Source organism: Dermacentor albipictus, chromosome 1 (assembly GCF_038994185.2).
Source record: "Dermacentor albipictus isolate Rhodes 1998 colony chromosome 1, USDA_Dalb.pri_finalv2, whole genome shotgun sequence".
Taxonomy (NCBI): Eukaryota; Metazoa; Arthropoda; class Arachnida; order Ixodida; family Ixodidae; genus Dermacentor; species Dermacentor albipictus.
Window position 1 is genome coordinate 170468074 of NC_091821.1, and position 17991 is coordinate 170486064.

Sequence of the window (17991 nt, forward strand, 5' to 3'; positions counted from 1 at the left end):
CCGAACGATTTGCATAATAGACTCCCCCATGGTCGACTGAAACTCTTGTCTCAACTTGTGCGGAGCTAACCATGTACTCCTCGGAACGACGCCGCCGATGAGGGGTTATTTTCTGAGAACTTTCCTTTCAGAAGGCGATTCAAGCTGCTGTCGTAGTGACTTTTCTGCGCTCAGCTTTTTTTTTTTTTTTTCATTGCGGGTTTCTGCATGGAGGAGAAAAACAACGCGCACTTTCGCTAATTTCGACCAAGAAATGAGGCAAGAGAGGAGCAAAGAAGGACGAAAAGTGAAAGAAGGAAATAAAAGAAGAGAAAGAAAATATAAACAGCGCAAGCTTTTCGTGACACTCTCTTTCAGCAGCGATTTCCGTTGACTGCTGCCCTTGAACGATTGCCCACATTTCGCAACCGGTGCGGCCCGCTATGACCACTCTGTATGGAGGAATGCACGCGTACGTTTGACTGGTGTCAATACGCGCATGCACAACCGACTCAGGGTGCAGGGTCTCTTTGTTTAACGACGCACGTCCATTTTTGGCCTGCACGTGCAAAACTAGAACGCGTCGAGACATTTTCTTTTACACGAATATGCCTCGATGCTTGAACTATTTTCTCCGCACACATAATCGACAGCGATAATTTATGACGAAAGCTTTCCACAGACAAGCGTTATAACTCCTATTCTGTCTATGCTGCGCCAAGTCGTCTGCCTACTGTGTATTTGCCTTGAGCACTCCGGGAACATGCGGCGCCAAGTGGGCCTTCTTGTTGCCTCTTTGACAACTATAGCAAAACACGGCACATGATTTGAATAAAGTGGACGCCCGATCGTAAGCAGATACGCTGATCATGCGCCGTGATGGTCTCAGAAAAATGTGAACAAAGCTAGAAACAAAACTGTTTTGAGGTGCAGGTAAACAACTAAAGTTTGCCCGACTAACGTCGCACAAAAGCCCACCGACGAATCTGAGTACATGGCTCGACGCCCGTCATACAGCGGAATTGCCACTATACGCGCCGTCAATTTGACGGGTCCCTCGGGCACAAAAGCTTTGTATCGCGATCGTCCAGGCGAGCCACGTGACGACGTGTGCACTTGAAAAACATCTGCCGCCTCGGTCCACTGCCGAGACCCAAGCGCGGCGCCCTAGCATCAGCGCGGGATCGCGTTTCCTCTCCCCTGACCGACGACGCTGCGGGGACACGCAAGCCAGGCTGTCCGCAGATCGCCTTCTCCTCCCCATTTGTCTGCCCAGGCACGTATACTTTGTGGCTGTTCTCAGTCCTTGAAACAACGCACAATGCATGCAGCCTTCTGTTGGGCAATCAAAAGCCTCATGTCTCGCGAGACACGTTTTCGTTAGACGACTCAGTCGGACGATCGAGAGAGGAGAGCATTCAGGTGCTGTTCATTTTCCCTTACGTATACGAGTGAGTAGTAAGCGGCGTATGCTTTCTGACTGCATAGAATTGTGGTAATATATTTCCACGGATATAAATGTCACTCGTGCATGTGCGTGCATTGTATACCGCCTTGCCTTGGCTTTCGCAATGGCATCCCTGCCTGCTTGAAGGTAATTCCGTGACATATCGAGCTCCGTCTTTTTACGCAGAAGCGTTTTGTGGCTACGTCTCTCAGTTACTTGGTGTCATACTCTACGAGGGAACTTATGTCATCGCTGACACGGACTTGAAACATTAGAAAGACAATTCACTTAAAATAAATTTTAAGAAAGAAAGAGGCAGAGAAAGGGGGAAATGCGGCTCTGCTAAAGACTTTTTACGAAGCCGCGTGCCATTTCCTTCGCAGCTGCCGCCGTGCAGTTAATTTAAACAAAATTTTCTGAGCCTTCGGCTACTATTTGTCCTTAGTTTTGTTTGTTTACTACATGCATCCCGGGCCTATTGACTTCTTTGGCTTAGCTGCCACAATACAGAGTGTTTTATCTCAGGTGTCAGGAGATGCTCATAATTGAGATGTGCAAGATATATATGTAGTTTAACCTTAGTCGCTGTAACAACAGCGACGAGAATAGCAACAGTGCATCGATAATCTAACCAGTCATCAAAACACCTGAATCCGCTTATTTACACCCTTTAACACCTATTTAAGTATTTTATCTCAATTCTACCTTGTAAATGGGCTACCCAAACGCTTTTAGAATTTCGACAACGGAATCTTACTATAGGTGCTGCAGCTTCATTAATTTAGGCTGATTGGACGCACTAAGTCGAAAATGTGCGGGCGAAGAACGAAACTTGATGCCCGGCGGAGGAGGGCATTGCTAGTCTGTTGCACCAGTGTGACGCTCGCTATTTTCAGTTATACAAACGTTCAATGGCCCGCCACGCTCTTGCGTTCGAAAGGCGTAACGAAGTAATTCTTATCCACTAGTGATTGGGGTAATACTGTTTCGGAGCCTAGCGACAATGCCTCGAAAAATGTCCTAAGGCCGGGATCTCCCTCAGATATCGGCGGTTTTATGAGCGCAGAAACGGAGAGTCAGCGACGGGCGCCCCTTGGCGCGGAAATTACGCCCCTCGACCGCGCAGGCCCGTTTTTCGCGCGTCGACTTAGGAAAACGTCATCGGGCCACACCTCCCTTGCAGCAAAGCGTTTTAAAAGCACAAGGAAAACAAAATGGGGTGTGTTTACGCGCCAAAAGCACGATCTGATTTTATGAGGTACGCCGTAGCGTCCGGCGACTCCGGATTAATTTTGACCACCTAGGGTTCTTTAACTACGGGCGCCTAATGTAAGGTACAAAAAAAAAAAATATGGGGCTTTACGTGCCAAAACCACTTTCTGATTATGAGGCACGCCGTAGTGGAAGACTCCGGAAATTTCGACCACCTGGGGTTCTTTAACGTGCACCTAAATCTAAGTACCACGGGTGTTCTCGCATTTCGCCCCCATCGAAATGCGGCCGCCGTGGCCGGGATTCGATCCCGTGACCTCGTGCTCAGCAGCCTAAGACAATAGCCACTGAGCAACCACGGCGGGTCCAATGTACAGTACACGGGCACTTTTGCATTTCTTCGCATCGAAATGGCGTCGCCGCGGCCGGGATTTGATCCCGCTACCTCGTGCTTATAGCAGCGGAACGCCACAACCACTGAGTCATCACGGCGGATAAGAATGGCTGTCAAATGTTTTCGCCAGGGCTACGCGTAATTGTTCCCAATATAGACACCCTTTACACGCTAGTTAATATGGTATAAAACATGATTTGGCAACTAATCAGTGCGATGACGGCTGTCACGATTATTATGATGCCCGCCACTATGTTTACGTATACTTCCGCGAAATCATTTATCTGATCTCTCCGCATGTTCTCACTACAAGAGAGGGAGAGAGAAAACAAAGATGGAAAGGTAGGGACGTATATGACATTTCTGTTAAAGCCTGTGGCGGAATTCACGTCCTCTGCTGCGACATACTTAAATCATAGCGCTCTTCAGATCTGTACAGTCAAATTACCTCTAGCCATTGAGAATGCTCATCAAACGCATAGCTTTTGCGTTCATATATAGTTTGATATACTGAAACCAAACCATTTTACACATTCGATAGCGTTGCTTGAAACGAGTAAACAGGCAAGTCAATGAACATTTGGGTGCCTATGTGCTTGTGATGTGTCCGTATTGACATGATTAGCCGGGCCCGGATGCACGAGATTGTGGTACATCTAGGCGCGCCAGTTGGGAGAACATTGAACGCAGTGAAAGTTTCGTGAATGCGATTATATTGCGAAATTTTGGCTGTCTTCAGCAGTTCCATTTCTCTCGGCTCACGTGTGTCGTCGCACTGCGCGTACAACCTGTTTGTCTGTCACGAAATAATCATACCCCAGCCGGGGACAGAAAAATGTACATCTCGGATGTTTTCGACTCCGTTGCGTTTCTTTCTATAGCTCTGCCGCCACGCTTGTAGTTCCCTGTGTCTAGTTCACCATGGTGGAAAAGAAAGAAAAAAAAAAGCGTGACCGTTCGGAAAGTGGAGAAACAACTCTGCCTGTCCAGTGACCTTGAGCGAAGACAAACGCGTGTATACGATGACGGGAAGGAGGGGAAAGGGAGGAGCTCGCCTGAGTGTGCGTGACACGGGGGGCGGCAGCGCGTCGCCAGGGCTTGAGGCATTTCGAAGGCAATTCCCTGCATTGTGTTCCGGGTGTGTGCAACTCGCCATTCGTACGCTAATGCGGACGTTTAGTTAGGAAACAATCGCCACGCTTGGAAGCCATCCAGATATTGTTGCGAAATACTTCAACTGCTCTGGGCAAGTGTGACGCAAGGAAATCAACGCGAGCCACTTCTTCAGGAAATGGGCAGATTATCTCAGGGATCATCTTTAGGTGGCCTTGAGCGCGCACCGTGGCGGCTAGGTGGAGCTCCATTTATTTATATTCCTCTCAGAGAGCCAGGATTCGTGCGTGAAATTTTTTCCAACCGGTGCAGGCTCAGGCTTTGACTGCAGGGCGGAAGGGGATAGCTTCTTCTTGGAACCTTGGAGCGATTGGCAACCAGTAATCGGTGGGCGAGGCTAAGCATAGACTGTGGCGGAGGCTGAGGCAGCACCCATGGAAGCAGTGTCGCTGCAGCACAGACACATTGCAAAAAGTGGCTGGTCGTTTGAGCAGGCTTGACCGGCGTTAATGACGCTCGACGTTAATTTTAGCGCCATTAACGTGCCAGACGTTAATGGAGCCTTACTTCTCAAAGGCTGGCCACCAGGACTGCTGAGAGGCGTTTTGGCTAAATTCGATCAGTGTTATGATCAATATACAAATTTTCTCTGAAAGTATCAGTAAAGGTTTGTTGTTATAGCCATTGTTGCTAACTACACATTTCTTGTTATCAGCGGCGCAACTCAGTTGATGATATTGTTCGGCAACCTATCGGTGCCAGTATCGTGTTGAAAGCTCAATTATAAAGACTGTCAGCGTAATACCGGGGCCGATAATGCAGGCCTGTCTTGTCGCCGTGATCTTAACATGAATATTCATTGAAGCATATCCCAGAAGCAGTGTCTCTTTAAAAAACGCTTTCATCAGCTGGACATGCATCCGGGTTCATAAAAGCAGTGCATTGCTAAGTTCCACTTTCCAAATCGAGCGTTAACTGTAACCGAAAGCCGGCAAACACTACCTATCACCTTGCGCTCATAACTGATGCCTGTCGTTAGAACTAGAGCGTAGACTCATCTTACAGCAACGTATATATTTATGATAGTCAACGTTAGGACAATATTGGGGTTTCTTCTTTGCAACAAAAGAGCAGAAGCTCGCTGTGGTAGAGTAACATACAGCGTGGACGTGAAGCTAAACGCAAAAATTAAGTGCAATTATGTTCCTGTGCGTGGCCTCTCAGATTTGTCAGCATCAATTGTTGCCCTGAAGCGAACACTGCTGCGTTTTCAGCTTCGCCTTTATTTATGTAATTTGTCTCTTTGTGTGGCAACACTCGCTTAATTATGAGACAACGGCCAGAAAGAGTACATTTTTGCGTATTTGCACCGAGGACTGGTCTACTGTCCTCAGCAGTATACTGGCATAATGTTATTGGCCTCAGAATTTGTTTCGGAGCAGTATACTGGCATCTCGGAATTCCCTTTGCAAGAATTCTGCGTAAAGAGAAAAAGGTAAAATTTTCCGCTAGCTACGAATATATACTCATTATCATAAATATGTCCACTGCAGGACAAAAGCCTCTTTCAGCGGCCTCCGATTACATCTGTCTTGCACGAGGTGACGTTATCTTATGCTTGCAAATATCCCAATTTCATCGCACCTAGTTCTCTGTAGTCCTCGACTGTGCTTCCCTTCCCTTGACACCCATTCTGCAACTCTAATAGGCCACCGGTTATCTGCCCTATGCATATATATAGATGGCCTGCCAAGCTCCATTTATTCATCATCATCAGCCTGGTTACGCCCACTGCAGGGCAAAGGCCTCTCCCATACTTCTCCAACAACCCCGGTCATGTACTAATTGTGGCCATGCCGTCCCTGCAAACTTCTTAATCTCATCCGCCCACCTAACTTTCTGCCGCCCCCTGCTACGCTTCCCTTCCCTTGTGATCCAGTCCGTAACCCTTAATGACCATCGGTTATCTTCCCTCCTCATTACATGTCCTACCCATGCCCATTTCTTTTTCTTGATTTCAACTAAGATGTCATTAACTCGCGTTTGTTCCCTCACCCAATCTGCTCTTTTCTTGTCCCTTAACGTTACACCTATCATTCTTCTTTCCATAGCCCGTTGCGTCGCCCTCAATTTGAGTAGAACCCTTTTCTTAAGCCTCCAGGTTTCTGCCCCGTAGGTGAGTACTGGTAAGACACAGCTATTATATACTTTTCTCTTGAGGGATAATGGCAACCTGCTGTTCATGATCTGAGAAAGCCTGCCAAACGCACCCCAGCCCATTCTTACTCTTCTGATTATTTCCGTCTCATGATCCGGATGCGCCGTCACTACTTGCCCTAAGTAGACGTATTCCCTTACGACTATCAGTGCCTCACTGCCTATTGTAATTTGCTGTTCTCTTCCTAGACTGTTAAACATTACTTTAGTTTTCTGCAGATTAATTTTTAGACCCACTCTTCTACTTTGCCTCTCCAGGTCAGTGAGCATGTATTGCAATTGGTCCCCTGAGTTACTAAGCAAGGCAATATCATCAGCGAATCGCAAGTTACTAAGGTATTCTCCATTAACTTTTATCACCAATTCTTCCCAATCCAGGTCTCTGAATACCTTCTGTAAACACGCTGTGAATAGCATTGGAGAGATTGTATCTCCCTGCCTGACGCCTTTCTTTATTGGGATTTTGCTGCTTTCTTTATAGAGGACTACGGTGGCGGTGGAGCCGCAATAGATATCTTTCAGTACTTTTACATACGGCTCGTGAGTGAGTGAGTCAAATAACTTTATTTCGGTCCAGAGAAGACGCAGGGAAGACCCCGCGCCACCCGGCTAGTCCCACGCAGGGACCGCCAAGCCGAGCTTGACGGCCCGATCGCGGGCACACAGCACGGCCAGGGTTTTGTCGGCTCGTCTTTTATTTATTCCACTTGATGTCAAATAGAGAATATCAGCTACCCCCGTTTCTTCCTTTATCGACACCGCTGTCTTCCTGTCTCGTAACGTTACGCTTATCTTTCTTTTTTCGTTTCATCGCTATTTGTGCGTTCCTTTGCTTCTTCTCAAGCTTCTATGTTAACCTCCAAGTTTCCGCCCCATGTGTTAGCACCAGTAGTATGCAGTGATTATACACTTTTCAAGGGTGGCGGTGAGCTGCCGGTCATGACTTGGTAATACCTGCCGTCTGCATCCCAACCCATTCTTATTCTTCTCTAAGTTTCCTTCTCAGAAGTAGGAGGAAGAGGCGGTTAGTGTTAGCTACGAGCGGATCTAGCCTTGCAGACGCCTTGCAGGCAATATTTTTCTTTTCCTTCTCTCTCTTTTTTTAAAGGATTCGGGGACTTGCCACAATACATACGCACTAAAATTAACGACGGGCATAAAACAAATGCGCGTATCCTTGTTTGCTGCCAATTGCTCCGCCATAGCGTCCCCTTCTAAATTTCGGGGATAAACATGCCAACGAGTTAATCTCAGCGCAAGCAGACCTAACGCTACCAAGCGGTAGAATGCTACCGCTCCACAAAGTTCAACCCGTACCCAATGAGAATGTGTGCTGCATGAAACAATTGGTGACGCTTAGAATTACTTGCTAAACTTGCAAACTTGCTAAATTCGTATTCACAATAAAGTTATTACGCTAGAATTGTTCGTAAGAGCAAATGCCGGCCAACCCTGATGCTGGACATACAGCGAATGCGACCGGCCGATTGGAAACATCACTAATGAACAAAACGTTTTGTGGATACAAAGCTTTTCGTTCGTAAGTGCTCCTTGCCATTGGCCGGCCGCCTTCACCAATATTATGTCCAGCATAAGGATTGGATGGGACTTGCTCTTACGAACAATTCTAGCGTAATAACTTTTTGTCAATACGGGCCCGGAAGTTTAGCAAGTTAAAATATGGTGAGAGTGAATCACTAATCGATAAAGTTTTGCAACTTGGCGCTATTTTCGGGAGGACGACAATGTTCTTTTTTTTTATTGCAGTAGCAATTATAGCGACACTTCAAGCGCATATCTGCCGTCGGCGTCGCCGTGAGGTTCCGCATAAAGTCCAAGGGCGATAACACCATTGCCTCGTGCCCTACGCGGTATGCTCGAATGAAAGCGCGTGTGAGGGCATGCGACGATCGAGGCTCAATCTCGCCTGCGCGAAAGGCACGAATGCGACGAGCAAGCGCTCTGTCTTCTCTCGCGCGCGAGGCACCCAACGTTGCGAGGCGCCGAGGGGAGGGGAGGGGGGCGGCATTCTCTCCGGCTGAAACTGCGCATGTGGCGGCTGCGCGAAGTCTCGAAGGCCGTATCTTACGAACGATCTGCGTTGGGGGCAGAGCTCGTAGCTTTGAGCGTGCTATGTGACCTCGGCGCTCGCTTTGCGTTGAATCGGTAGGCAGCACGCTCGCTTCGCTCGCTGCTGCTACCGCATTTCCTCATGCCAGCGCTTTGACAGCGAGTGTACGCAGCCATCGAGTGTGACGTGTTCATGTTTGCTGTGCGCGCTGACACCATGCTTATTAATTTAGTTAGCAAGCGAATGTTTGCAAGTTGATACGGCCGATAACAGTACTATCCTTACTTCGTATGGCTGTCTGCTAATTTGCTAATCAATGTTTCGAAACTGCGTCTGCTTATAAACGTTCAGGCTGTCTGAATTCGGTGCTGGCTGACATGCTGTTAGTATTGCACGATGACCTCACCGTGTCACTCCTCTTGTAGCTTGGCGTTGCTTGTTCAGAGCCGAAGCGCTAGCTTTGTGCATTCTCTAGAACGCGTGACACGTTTTCTTTATCTGGTACTACATAGTTGCACGAACGGGTAACACCCCTTTCGCAACGAACTCACACGAACTCACGCTGGCGCAGCTGTAAGAAATGACGTATGACGTCGTTGCTGTCCTGCTATCAGCACTATTGCAGGCGACGATAAGTATCGCGTAATGTACGGGTGTTACTCTCTACATGCGGATGGCTGATAGGGCAACAGATAAAAACATCGCTCATCTGAGAGGACGTCACGGCTCTCATGAGAGGAAGTGAGAGGACGTCAGAGCTGAAAATATAACAGTTAACGTGGTAAGAGAGGAATGCTGACGTTACATGGTATCGGACCGATAGGTTGTTGCACTTGAAGCGATGGTTCATTTTTAATTATACATAGTAAATTGAGCAGCATACAATATGCTGACAAAACACTTCAATAATACGGTTCTTTGCGTTTAACTTGACACTGACAAATTTCCTAATTCAGGTTTAGGTACACTTGAGATGAAATCGAACGTATAGTCACTATTCAAATTAATTTTTATTTCCTCTACAAGGGAGAAAGGGGGAGTCCGCTTAAAAACAGCTATAAACGGCTTGACAAAGCCCGGTCTCCTATATACAGTAAAAAAAAAAATTATGGGGTTTTACGCGCCAAAACCACTTTCTGATTATGAGGCACGCCGTAGTGGAGGACTCCGGAAATTTCGACCACCTGGGGTTCTTTAACGTGCACCTAAATCTGAGTACAGGAGTGTTTTCGCATTTCGCCCCCATCGAAATGCGGCCGCCGTTGCCGGGATTCGATCCCGCGACCTCGCGCTCAGCAGCCTAACCTAACACCATAGCCACTGAGCAACCGCGGCGGGTTATATACAGTTCGACGTATACAAACGCCATTTTACATGAAACAATGCCGAAAAAATAAAGAAATGAATAAATACATTACACAATAATCTTGATAACGTGCCAGCAACTTAAAGAAATCATGCCGCAAATGTGTTATCTCAGTCATACGATGCCTCTGTTCGGCTACCAATTCTCTCCCCCGCCTTTTCTCTAGAGCTAGCAAATTCGAAAAGAAGGGTTAACATTAGGTGTAACTTCGAAGCAATAAAAATAAATTAACGTCGCAGTACCCGCTATTGACATGGGGGAAAAAGTGGCAGAGATCAAATTCACTGTTACACGTCCATTTCAGGCCCTATACGTCAGAACGGTCACAGCAATTTTTGTTTTGATACACTCAGGGCGTCTAGCGTGTACGTTACGCATATGGGCAAAAGACAAAAAAAAATGCAGGCTGCCACTTAATGGAAATCTGATGACCGTTGGAACGTGCGCCTTCTCTGGCTTGTTCGCCGTGTTCATTTTCAGCCACACGTGCCGCGGCCAGCTATAACGCAGCTTTCGGGGCCACTTAAAGCTTTGGTGGCCCTCCACACTTCTTTGTCAATATTCGAACTTACAAACGACGGAATTGTGCGGCACAAGTACCCCCGTGGTTGTACCTCGGAAAAGCAAAAGTAAGAAATGTGTAGCAAGCGTTCTCTTTTTCGCATAATTCGGGCAAGAGAGCCTCGACAATGTCTAATTTTCTGCCTTTCTATAGTGTGAATCATACTTGTCTTAAGTGGTCAATCGGCCGATTTGGTCGCAATCTTTCAAGAAAAAAAAAATTGAATCACAGGCCGACGTTCCAATAAAACTACGCGAAAACACTCAGCTCACTTTCAGTCCATGCGCTATTTCATCTGGCGAAGAGAAAAGGTCCGCGAGCTTTTCCTCCCCTTTGTGCGAGCCGGCACGGTGCTGCTTGAATGTGTTGCACTCGCGTGCTGTGGAACGATTTGGAACTGCTTTAGCTCGTTTTGCGAATAATTTATTACGATGTCGGTTCACACAAGGTCGTCCGGGAACCACTGTGTAGCCTTTCGGCGCTACAGTATAACTGCAGTATGCAGAAATTTCTCCTGGCTGCGCAAACGTACGAAATGCATCATCAGCCGCGCTGTGTGTACGTGTTGTGAACTATTTTGACAGCATTGTGCTTCCACTCGACGAAGAGCTGCGGCGTTTGCGGATTGCCTGCGTGAATTGGAAAAAAATATTCGCGCTATCGGACCGCTTGACGTGGGAACTGAAACGCTAGAGTGCTCGTGTGCACCCAAACCAATGCAACGCTGCAATATCTAATCGCTAAGCGTTATATATATTTGCGCCAGCCACATCATTCTCACGCATTTCGTGTGCATTATGCTGAGCCTACGTTAGCCTCCTGTGTAAGGCCGATGGCTTGGCTCAACACAGCGATCACTGGGGTTGGCAAACCAACGTGATACATAAGCTTTGCGCATCGGCATTGCCTCTTTGCCCTGCAAAACAGTAACGTCCAACGGGGATCTAATAAAGAGAATGGGAAGGCTATTTGTGCGGAAAAAAATGGGTCAGTGCGTCGTAGAGGACGGGCCGAACAAGAGCGAAACAAAAAAAGGATCACTTTTCATAATCAGATTGTGGTTTTTGCGCGTAAAACCCCAAAATTTGAAATTCGAAATATTGAAACACGTTTGACTGCGCCGTGACGACACGGAAATGAGTGCATTTGGTTGGCGCACGCTCTTTGAGTTGGACAGCGGTGTATTTGCCGCTGCACACTTAGGCTGTCACCGACTCGAGTGGTGTCGGACTAAGCGAGTACGCATTTACGCACATTGAGCAAGTGTACATGTACGTTGAACGTGGATTTCTCTAGCACCGACATATAGAGAGCCGAAAGGGCCCGTACGGATGGAAAACTGTACAGGGAGGCAAAGAAGTATGCAAAATAGTAACGTACATTATTACCCCTAAAATCCTTCCAGTCTCTCTTCATTTGGTTTTGTAAGGCTTGTAACCCGCACTGAAGTATGACCATTTTTGCAGGTGAGACCACTGGTGACATAGCACGTAGGAGGCCAAAGTATCTCCTCAAATGGGGTTCTGCGTGCTTGTTTTGTAATTTGTTCTTTTGTTTCCTGGTTTCTCCCCAATACTCAGTTACGTGGCTAATACTAAATATGCTGGGATAGCAGGTTCTTATTCGTTCGCCTGTTTGCCCCTGCTTTCGTCACCTAACGAGCAATCATAACGAGCGTGAGTCACTCGAATATGGTTTCTATACCGCTCATATATTATTATTTTTTGCTTCAAGAGCAGTGGCAGCACAGCAAGAAAGAAAGAAAAGCGTTTTTCTTACGCATGCTGCTTTATCAGATGCTAACATATCAGGTATTAATTATCTTTCCATACCTTATGTATATAAGAAGCGAACAAAGACACTAAGGACAGCATAGGGTAAATTACTTGCACTCATTAATTGAACTAAAGAAACGATAAATTAATGGAAATGAAAGTATGGCGTAATAGTTTTGCGGAAACCCGCAAGGTGGAGAGAAGTAATTAATAAAGGCAAAATGAGACATCCACCCAATGGTCCCGGGTCCCGGGTGGTCCCAGGTTGGAGTCCCGGACCAGGACGAATTTTTTTTCAACTGCGAGGCTTTTTCTTTAAGGAACCCGTATGTTTCCTTTGTGGCAAATGCTACAATTGGGTGGATGTCTCATTTCCCCTTTATTGCGTCGTTTTCGCATCCACTTTCTGGGGTATTTATATTTGTCTACTAGGACTAACCCTGGGAGTGTTAGCCAGTGCCACCACTCGCAAGCGTATATATATATATATATATATTTTCAATATAGTTTCAAGAGAACTGTTTCCTGGCATAGGTGGTGTTTGAAGCAAGATATAATAGCCGTGAATAAGAAGCGCACAGAAAAGATAGACACATAGACAACGACACGGGCCCCACTTCCGACTGGTTTCAGCATAACTTCTTGGGGGAGTTGGTGTTTGCTTAACATGATCTTTGTAGCACAACAGCTCGAAAATGAAAGATAACAGTGAGAGTAACGAGAGGAGAGGAAGGACGAGCGATACACTCACAACTTTTTATTCCGAAATAGGGCATCATATATATATATATATATATATATATATATATATATATATATATATATATATATATATATATATATATATATATATATTGATATATATTGATACACATGCGCACATGCATAAAAACACACAGAGGGCTCCAGTCAGCCGAAAACAGTGCTAACACTTTCAAATGCTTAGCAATCTCAATTGGGAATCATAAAGCGTAAAGTAGTTTGACTCACGCAAGCTGGACCAGTGATTTGAATGTGATAGGCTCCTAACAATCTACCTGTGGTTTTGTTCTTGCTGCTGCCTAAGATGCTGACATTAGAAAACAGCGGTTCACAGCGACAAGACCTGCAATGCGCAGACGAGTGCGCTCTCGCATCCTTGCTTGAAATGTTCGCGCGCTCTCCCATTCGGTCGTTGACACAGCGACCAGTTTGCTCAATGTAGCGTTTTCCACAGCTGAGCGGAATCAGGTATACCACTCCAGTGGAGCACTGCACGTACCGCTTAACGGGCTTTACTGTGCACCCGTCAGTCGGGGCCAGAGACGTACCAGCTTGTTCAGGGTGGAGAAAACCACAGGCACTCCATACCTGTCCGCCACGTTCTCGAGGTTGCGGCTAACCTTATGAAGGCACGGCACCACCATGTGCCTTTTCTCGAGCGTTACGCTTGACTTAATCGCCCACGTTGGGCTTTTTCTTGCCTTTCAACTTCTGGAGTAAAGCTTCCCCCATTGCCGTCAACATTGAGCGACAGTAGCCGCCTTTTAAAAGCCGCTCAATCTGATTGTCAAACCTCGTCACTGATATCATCGCTTTAGCTGTATCAGTGATATATCACTTATACCACTGATATAGCTAGAGTTTTTTTTCTTTCGTGTGTAGCACGCTTCCATTAAATCACGTGCGGTTTGGTTCCTAATGTACCTTCTTCCTAATATAGTGCTCAAGACGAATCCAGAAACGGCAAATTTTTAGAGATACGAGATATTTTGACCTGTACCTCCGTTTTGCAGAAGTACACCGCAGTAAACGCAGTGATAACCGAAAGCGAGGGCCAAGGGTATTACCACAACACATTTAAAACAGCGGCAAAACGCGACGAGATAAAACGACAATAGGTTTCCAACTCTGATTTGTGTCCGTATCACGTTAGCATATGCCGCCCATATTTCTGCTGATGGTGGTAACGGCAGACGCGAGGCGGCAATGCCGCACTACAAAGACAGCCCCAGTCGCGATAAGAGAGCCACATAAAACATTCCGAGTCGCACCTCGGACACATAAGCTCACGGGCCATTAGACGGCACGGTACCGGAAAAGCAACAACCAGCTTAGTCGAGGCTGAGCCTCTGTAGAGAAGAGCAGACACCAAGTGAGTATGAGGCTGATCCATCGTTCCTATATTAGATTTATTTCCATAAACAGCGACGTCGCTTTCCTGTGACTCCACGTGCCGAAATGATCAAGTTGTAATAATGGCGAATACTTGTGCCACTAATGCGTATTTATACATGCAATATCTCCTCGCTGCGCTTAAAATGCTCGTAATTCTGTAATAAACGTCTCTAACGCATAATGGTCGTCTCAACAATGAGCGCTGCAGGCAGAATTTCGAGCATCTAGCTCGGAAAAGCCAACTTTTGAAAATGATCACTTGCCAGGCGACTTTAGGCGAGCGGTGACATTTCTGTACGAGTGGTCGTCAAGTTTTGTGGACGGTGACGTAATGTGCATTTTTTTTTTTGGACGAAAATCGTTGGCGTAACGCGCCTTTCGATTTTATATTGAAATGTGCCTTTTGTTCTTTCCCTACACAGAGATGTCTTCTGGCAACCACTCATTCCAGCAGACAGTGACTCGCGTAGATGGGGTGAGTCTTGTTTCATTTAATTTAGTTCATGTGCTTCCGACAGTCGTTGCTGTTCTCACTTCTATTTCTTACTCTCATACGTACATACACATATTCATACTATGTCAACGCACATACATATTCATACTATGTCAACCGAAGATCCGCCGTGGTGGCCTGGTGGCTATGGCGTTGCGCTGCTATAGGCACGAGATAGCGGGATCAAATCCCGGCCACGGCGACCGACTTTTGATGGGGGCGAAATGCAGAAACGCCCTAGTCCCGTGCATTGGGTGCACGTTGAAGAGCCCCAAGAGGTCAAAATTAATCCGGAGTGCCTCACTACGGCGTGCCCCATAATCAGATCGTGTTTTGTGCACGGAACACAATTTTAAGAGATTTTAGTACTTAGTATATACCAACAATAACTTTAGGGACTTACAGGTGCATACTTGGCAAGCACAAACACTCAATTAAAAAAAAAATCATGAGCTATTCCACTCTGTGAAGGTGTATGACCAGCGAAGCTGTGTAGCGCACGACAAAGAGGTGACACAGTTTTGAACAAAGGTACGAACACATTTATTGTCTTGATCGGTGGACATCGTGACAAAAAGTACGCACACACATTTATTTTTATACATTCGCGTTCATTCGTTTATACATTCGTTATATACATTTGTGTTTTCATATCGTGATATATTGAGGCAAAGCATTTGTGACCGAAATCATCGCACCGACTGGCAGTGGGCCATAAAGTTTCTGTAAATAGCTCCCGCAGGAAGCCTCCCTGCAGGAGCCATTATACAGGGACTCTTTAGTGGGCCAGTGCCGTCAGCGCCTTCGCACAAGGACGGGCAGTATATGGGACGGGTATGGGAGTATGGGACGGGCATTCTGGAAGAAGACGACGACGAACGCGCGAGCAGTGACGCGAGTCATTGCTGATGATGATAATTTTTGCTCGTGCACATGAATGGGTTGCACACGCAACCTTAGCCATAAGCAGCTTCGCTGTAAAAAAAAAAGCAGACAAGTGACAGGCGTCTGTCCGCTTCTTTTCTTTTGCAATGTGTGCGTGTGTAACCCACAAACTTGCATGTTGCCACATGCATGCCAACAAACTATCGATTGTAAAGGAAAGCGAAACGGCTTAAACTAATAATAGAAGAAAAAAATCTAAACAGCCATAAGGGCGATTGGCGGTCTATAGACATTTCCTTGGGCTTTACATGCGTACTCGTAAAGAAGTACATTTCACGGCAGTCAAGGCCTGTAACGGCTCATGGTCCGAGTATTGTCCAAATTGACCAATTGTTGCACAACGCCCCCAATTTTGTAAGTAGCGGCCACCTTTGGTAGGCGTAAATGGGACAACACAGCAACACGTGGTCAACGCCTTTGTCCGCCGCACCACACCAACACGATGAGAAACTTGCGTGATAAATTTTAAAAAGAAAGCGATTAGCCTATGGACTGCGCCAAGGCTGAAGCGGCGAAACAAGGTTTCTGCATCTCGCGGAAAGTTTTCGTAATATTTTCCTTATGTCGCGGGGAGTAGTGGAATCGTATATTTTTATTCGTGCTCGGGGGCACGTTTCGCCGATTCGCCCGCTCTTCAATTTACGAACAGGACATTGTGTCTGGGAACCCGTCGAAATTTATATTCACAAGCTCAAGTTCTTGCAGCATGTGGAAGCTGCACAATTTCTGTCATGACTTTACTGTGCGCTTTTTTTATCTATAGATATTTTTTCCCTGGACGTTGCATTGATGCTCAAGTGCAGGCTGAATCTGCACACACGACCTAGTCACCTATTTGCACGTACGATTACAATGAGGGCGTGAGTACCGACGAGGGTATGCATCGAGATGGCGCGGTCGCAACTCATTTGCTGTCCAGCAATAACCGAACGTAATGGTAATGTAATGGCTTGTAATTGCGTTTTTTACGTGCTGTATTTTCAGACGCACGCACAAAAGTGCCAGCCTGATTTCACACTTACCTTTTAAAAATGTACTCGCGTTGTGATTTCATTAAATGCAATACAGTGATAAATATTCACAATTTTACTTAACGTTCTGAAGCACGGAAGGAGCTGTATATGTAGTGTACGGATACCATGTGGCAAAATAACTTTCTGGCTTGTGGCCAGTAAACGCCCGGGCCTAAACCGTTAATGCAGCGAATGTTATCTTCGTTTTGATTAAAACATTTTTGTATAACCTCAGTCCGAAGAAAGTGCAGTGTACGCGATCTGCGCAAACTACAGCAACTGTAGTGTCAAGTTACGTGGGAGAAATAAGCGAAAACCACGGAACACTGTGCACTCTCTCTCCCATTAACTTTTATATGGCGCGTAGCTGCAGGCTCAAATCATCCTTCACAGTAGCGTTTAGTTGACTTCTCGGCACAACCGAAATTCGGCCACAGTTCACTGGACAAAAACTATTCGCTGTTCTTGTGTGGTTTTAGCACGCCCCAAAACACACGCTTCCGTGTTCTACATCTTGCGAATCAAACGCTAAGTGTTATCCTTCAAGTCGATGCTTCCAAACTTGTCTATCGTGCATCACGATATGTATTATCGGCGTTGTGGTGTCTGCTTTGTGTCAACAGGGCGTGGTCACCACCACCACCAGGACTCAGCGCGTCGTGCAGGTCTCTGAGACATCGTCGGGATTTCCGAACGACATCTTCGAGACAGGCTGCCAGGTGAAAAGGACCGTGGTGAAGCGCACAATCAAGCAGCACGCGGACGGTACCGAGGAGGTGATCGAGGACGTTGTCACCGACGACGGTGGCCCCCAAGTTCACGAAAAGTCCAAAAAAGGTTTCTTCGGCTTCCTGAGCGGCAAGAAAGACAAGAACAAGACAACCGTCGAGGAGCTGCCCAACGACCGACAGGCACTGGTCAAACCCATAGGCGAACGGAAGGCCCCGGCCAAGCCCCTCAGTGACAAGGAGTTCCGGCAAGACAGCCTCAAGTGGCACAACCACTACAGGGCCATCCACGGTGTCCCTGCGCTCAAGCACAGTGATGAGGTAAGGTTATACCCGCGGCGAACAGAGCTTGCACGAAAAGGTGTCGCATGACCGTAAAATTCTCAATGCGTGACACATGTGCCCACGACTTTGTGTTGTCATTGACAAGCAAGTCATTTGAGTCGTGCACGGCTCGAGGAGTTGCATTGTGATCAAGCTACCGATAAAGCTTTCTATACATTTCACGTAGTGGCAGGA

General features: G+C 46.7%; 1 protein-coding gene across 2 annotated transcripts in view; it reads left to right on the top strand.

Annotated features, from left to right (window-relative positions):
• Positions 1-17991, top strand: part of LOC135905738 (Golgi-associated plant pathogenesis-related protein 1-like) — a 53796-nt gene that overhangs the window by 25781 nt on the left and 10024 nt on the right. Inside the window, exons 1-3 of one of the 2 annotated variants that reach the window (XM_065436752.1) lie at positions 14094-14270; positions 14716-14768; positions 17368-17793. In XM_065436752.1, the coding sequence (XP_065292824.1) occupies positions 14718-14768; positions 17368-17793 (477 nt within the window). In that variant the 5' untranslated portion in view covers positions 14094-14270; positions 14716-14717. Of the gene's footprint in view, positions 1-14093; positions 14271-14715; positions 14769-17367; positions 17794-17991 lie in introns of those variants that run through there. The other variant, XM_065436751.1, reaches the window with a different exon arrangement.